A 6,000-nucleotide genomic window follows, 5' to 3' on the forward strand; every position below is an offset into this window, starting at 1 on the left:
ACCGCGGCTGTCTGACCAGCGGTGATGTTTTTATCGCCAATCAGAAGCAGTGTTTGCCGCGCTATCATTCACATAACAGTGTAGCAAACACTGGATGTTTGGGCCCTCCATTCAAGTGAATGGGATCTTGGCTCAGGTTTGGGTCCAAGTACTGTTCTGGTACCAGAACCCAAACATGTAGGTGTCCATCCATATCTACTCACATACTATACTGCCCTGTACTGATTATACACAGACTATACAGTGCTGTACTGATTACACAGACTACACAACCCTGTACTGATCACACACACAGACTATACCGCCCTGTACCGATGACACACAGACTATACCGCTCTGTACTTATCACACACAGACTATACCGCCCTGTACCGATGACACACAGATTATACCATTCTGTACTGATCACACACAGATTATTTGTATGTTACAGACCAGTCAGTGCCACTACCAGCAACGTCAGCAGCATCAGAGTGTTCTCTGAGGTCCATCCTGGAAACAGAACAGACTGGAGAGTCAGGAAGCGGCTCAGGAAGAGTCTGTCCAGACGAGGCCTGCAAGGAACAGGAGAGGAGAAGTAATGGCCTTATAAAAATAAAACTACAGTATTTTTCAGACTATAAGATGCACCGGACCATAAGACGCACCTTGGTTTCAGAAGAGGAAATTAAGGAAATAAATTGAAGCAAAAATGTGGTCAATTATGTACTTAATATCCCCTATCCCGGTATATATGGTCTCCTCATCCCCATCCTGGTATATATGGTCTCCTCATCCCCCTCCTAATACACATCTCCCCATCCCTATCCTGATATGCATGGCCACCTTATCCTGGTATGCATGGCCCCCTCATCCCCATCCTGGTATGCATGTCCCCCTCATCCCTATCCTGGCAGGTATGATCGCCCTCATCCCTATACTGGTATGCATGGCTCCATCCTTAACCTGGTATGATTGGCCCCCATCCCAGTCCTGGTATGCATGGCCCCCACCCCCATCCTGGTATGCATGACCCCATCGGAAAACATTTAAAAAAAACATTACTTGCCTTACCAGCACTCCCTTGCAGCATCTTGTTCTGATGCCAGCAGCTGCTTTATGCTTGTAAGCAGCGCATGACAGGTACGTCATTGCGCTACTTGCAAGCCGATGGGCAGTTCCCGGAATACTCACTGCTCTGCACGCTGCAGATCAGTGAGTATTCATTGCTCTTCAGTAGCGCACACAGTGTCAGCTGCTGGCTTTCTGCAGCTACTGGCGGTCACATGTGCCGCTACTTAAGAGAAATGAATATTTACCGCATTCCACGCCTCATGGGAGTGGAGTGCGGTGAATATTCATTACCTTTAGTGGTGGCACACATGACCGACGACAGCTGCATGAAGGTTATGGCTGACATGAAAGATCACTGCTCTGGGCACCCAGTCTCGGCGTGCAGAACAGTGAGTATTCTGGCAGCTGCCATTCAGCTTACAAGCAGCGCATGGCATCCCTGCTATGCGCTGCTTACAAGTATAAAGCAGCTGCTGTCATCGGAACAAGATGCTGCGAGGGAGCGCTGGGAAGGTAAGTGTAATGGTTTGGTTTTTTTAATATTTTCTGATGGGGCCATGCATACCTGGATAAGGCTGGGGCCATGCATACGAGGACGGGAATGGGGGCCAATCATACCATAATGCTAAAGAAAAATGAATATTCATTGCCTCCCATGCCCATGGGTGTGGAATGCAGTGAATATTCATTTATCTTTAGCAGCTGGCACAGGAGTTAGCTGCAGCAGCGGGCTCATGCCTCTATGACCCGCTGCCGCTCCCACACCTTAGCCAAAGCCGGTATATCAGGACTATAAGACGCACCCCCCATTTTGGGAGGAAAAAAGTGCTTCTTATAGTCCGAAAAATACGGTAAGACTTTGGAGTGGTCTAGTCAAAGTCCTGACCTTAATCTGATTGAGATGCTGTGGCATGATCTTAAAAAGGCGGTTCATGCTCCAACAAGGCTGAATTACAACAATTCTGCAAAGATGAGCGGCCAAAATTCCTCCAGAGCGTCGTAAAGGACTCATTGCCAGTTATCGCAGTCGCCTGATTGCAGTTGTTGCGGCTAAGGGCGGTCAGACCCGTTATTAGGTTTAGGGGGCAATCACTTTTTCATACAGGGCCCTGTAGGTTTGGATTTCTTTTTCCATTAATAATAAAGAACTTCATTTATAAACTGCATTTTGTGATTACTTGTGTTCTCATTGTCTAATATTTACCTTTGTTTGGTGATCAGAAACATTTAAGTGTGACAAACATGCAAAAGAATAGGAAATCAGGAAGGGGCAGACACTTTTTCATACCACTGTATTCCTCCTTGGCCCCTCACCATTATTATACTCCTCCTACTTGGCCCCTCACCATTATTACACTCCTCCTCCTTGGACCCTCACCATTATTACACTCCTCCTCCTTGGACCCTCACCATTATTACACTCCTCCTCTGCCACCCCTCATTATTATATTACTTGTTTGCAGCCCCTTACCATTATATTCCTCCTCCTCTGCCCCTCACCTTTATTATATTCCTCTTCCTCCGCCCCTCACCATTATTACACTCCTCACATTATATTCCTCCTCAGCCCCTCACCATTAGATTCCTCCTCTGCCCCCCCTCACCATTATTAAACTCCTCCTCCACCACCCCTCATTATTACACCTCTCCTCCGCCGCCCCTCACCATGATATTCCTCCTCCGCCACTCACCATTATTACACTCCTCATGCGCCGCCCCTCTCCATTATTATACTCCTCCTCTGCCACCCCTCACCATTATTATAATGTTCTCCTTCTGGAAAAGGTCATAAAGCCATTTATAAAGCTTTGGGACTCCAGCGAACCACAGTGAGAGCCATTATCCACAAATGGTGAAAACATGGAACAGTGGAAACTTCGCAGGTGTGGCCGGCCGACCAAAATTACCCCATGAGCACAGCGACAACTCACCATTATTACACTCCTCCGCCAACCCTCACCATTATATTTCTCTTTCTCCTACCCTCACCATTATTATACTCCTCTGCCACCCCTAACCATTATTATATTCCTTCTCCTCCTCTCACCATTATTACACTCCTCCGCCAACCCTCACCATTATATTTCTCCTCCGCCGCCCCTCACCATTACTGCACTCCTCCTACCCTCACCATTATTATACTCCTCCGCCACCCCTAACCATTATTATATTCCTTCTCCTCCTCTCACGATTATTACACTCCTCCGCCACCCCTCACAATTATTAAACTCCTCCTCTGCCAACCCTCACCATTATCATATTCCTCCTCCAGCCTCGCCATTATATTCCTCCTCCACTGCCCCTCACCATTATTACACTCCTCTTCCACCCCCTCACCATTATTACACTCCTCCTCCACCGCCCCACACCATTGTTACACTCCTCCTCCACCCCTCACCATTATTACACTCCTCCGCCCCCTCACCATTACACTCCTCCTCTGCCCCCTCACCATTATTACACTCCTTCACCCACCACCCTACACCAGGGGTGTTAAACTGCATTCCTCGACGGCCGCAAACCATGCGAGTTTTCAAGATTTCCTTAGCATTGCACAAGATGCTGCAATCATTATGTGTGTAGGTGATTAAATTATCACCTGTGCAGTACAAGGAAATCCTGAAAACATGACCTGGTTGCAGCCCTCCAGGAATGCAGTTTGACACCGCTGCTCTACACCATTATTACACTCCTCCGCCCCCTCACCATTACACTCCTCCTCCGCCCCTTCACCATTATTACACTCCTTCACCCACTGCCCTACACCATTATTACACTCCTCCACCACCATTATTACACTCCTCCTCCGCCCCCTCACAATTATTACACTCCTCCTCCGCCCCCTCACCATTATTACACTCCTCCTCCGCCCCCTCACCATTATTACACTCCTCCTCCGCCCCCTCACCATTATTACACTCCTCCTCCGCCCCCTCACCATTATTACACTCCTCCTCCGCCCCCTCACCATTATTACACTCCTCCTCCGCCTCCTCACAATTATTACACTCCTCCTCCGCCACCTCACCATTATTACACTCCTCTGCCACCTCACCATTACACTCCTCCTCCGCCCCCTCACCATTATTACACTCCTCCTCCGTCCCCTCACCATTATTACACTCCTCCTCCGCCCCCTCACCATTATTACACTCCTCCTCCGCCCCCTCACCATTACACTCCTCCTCCGCCCCCTCACCATTATTACACTCCTCTGCCCCCTCACCATTATTACACTCCTCCTCCACCACCATTATAACACTCCTCCTCCGCCCCCTCACCGTTATTACACTCCGCCCCCTCACCATTATTACACTCCGCCCCCTCACCATTATTACACTCCTCCTCCACCACCATTATTACACCCTTTGCCATTACTCGTTTTGAGCGTCTTCTCTGCACTAGAGAGGTGGGATTGTGATCTGTGGGGGATGGGGTCGGGGGTCGGATGAGCGGGGCGTCCCGCACGCATGTGCCCGGCCCGGGGGCACGTTAGGGCTGCCCCCTTCTGGTCAGGTGCTGATGGTTCCTACTCACTGACCCCATCCTGTGCGATTCCTGCACCTGACAAGATGTCGTGCACATAACCGCGACACCACGCAGTTTTCTCTCCCCTCACTGCACATTACTCCCATCTGCAGTCAGCGCCTGCAGCTACAGAGGTGACGGCTCTCCGCCATCCACCAACGCCTGACACCCGCCGCTGCCACACGTGTCAGCACTGTGCTAACAGTCCTGCCTCTCCCCAGCACACCCCGCCATCTCCGAAAGCCCGGTCCTCACCGCTCCCCCATTTCTTTCCGCCTCATTCCCATGATTCTCCGCGGTTACAAAGTCCTCAGTGGGAGGGGACCGAACACAGCGCCGCCATCTTCTTGGTGGAGGTTGTGAGCGTCGTACGTGCAGGAGCGTGAGAGAGCATCAGCGGCGGCCTAGAGACAGCGGCAGGTTTCCATGGTAACCAGTCAGCGGCGGCCTAGAGACAGCAGCAGGTTTCCATGGTAACCAGTCAGCGGCGGCCTAGAGACAGCGGCAGGTTTTCATGGTAACCAGTCAGCGTCAGCCTAGAGACAGCGGTGGGTTTCCATGGTAACCAGTCAGCCTCAGCCTAGACACAGCGGCAGGTTTCCATGGTAACCAGTCAGGGTCAGCCTAGAGACAGCGGTGGGTTTCCATGGTAACCAGTCAGTAGCAGCCTTTAGACAGCGGAACGTTTCCATGGTAACCAGGGAGCAGGATCCTACAGACAGTAGGGGGTTTCCATGGTAACCAGTCAGTAGCGGCCTTTAGGCAGCGGAACGTTTCCATGGTAACCAGTCAGTAGCAGCAGCCTACAGACGGTGGTGTGTTTCCATAGTTACCAGTCAGCGGTGGCAGCAGGACACGGAGCGATACAGCAGCAGGGGCGCATTCACTGTACAGCACTCTCCCGCTGCCACCAGGCTGAGGTTGGCTTCTTATTCCTAACTAGATGGTGGCCCGATTCTATCGCATTGGGTATTCTAGAATATGTATGTAGTTTATTTATGAAGTTTTCAGAATAATGCAATGAATACACAGGATTCGGCCGGCCGCGACCAATTAGCGAAGCGTGGTTCAAATTCCGCGCCAATTCACGGGCGGACTGCGCCTGTTGCTAATTGTTGGCGGCCGGGTGTGACCAATCAGTGAAGCCAGGGTCGGCTCCAGGTTTTTGAGGGCCCCGGGTGAAAGAGTCTCAGTGGCCCCCCTCTTTAACACATGCCACGATTCATGATGCACAGATACAGCAGAGAAATATAACACAGCCAAGTAGCGTATAACAGCCCACATAGTATAGAGCACAGCCACGTACTATATTACACAGGCCACGTAGTATATAACACAGCCACGTAGTATATAGCACAGCCACATAGTATATTGCCCTGCCACGTAGTATATAGCACATACACGAAGTATATAGGACAG

At 50.5% G+C, this 6,000-nt stretch overlaps 1 protein-coding gene across 2 annotated transcripts in view; it reads right to left on the reverse strand.

The window, feature by feature from the left end:
• Positions 1 to 5,009, reverse strand: part of ABCD4 (ATP binding cassette subfamily D member 4) — a 70,199-nt gene extending 65,190 nt beyond the window's left edge. The window contains exons 1-2 of one of the 2 annotated variants that reach the window (XM_069735725.1): positions 4,837 to 5,009; positions 436 to 554 (exon numbers count right to left, since the gene is read on the reverse strand). In XM_069735725.1, coding sequence (XP_069591826.1) covers positions 436 to 554; positions 4,837 to 4,868 — 151 coding nt within the window. In that variant the 5' untranslated portion in view covers positions 4,869 to 5,009. The remainder of the gene's footprint in view (positions 1 to 435; positions 555 to 4,836) is intronic. The other variant, XM_069735728.1, reaches the window with a different exon arrangement.
• Positions 5,010 to 6,000: the final 991 nt, after the last annotated feature.

The sequence above is a fragment of the Ranitomeya imitator genome, chromosome 1 (assembly GCF_032444005.1).
Source record: "Ranitomeya imitator isolate aRanImi1 chromosome 1, aRanImi1.pri, whole genome shotgun sequence".
Taxonomy (NCBI): Eukaryota; Metazoa; Chordata; class Amphibia; order Anura; family Dendrobatidae; genus Ranitomeya; species Ranitomeya imitator.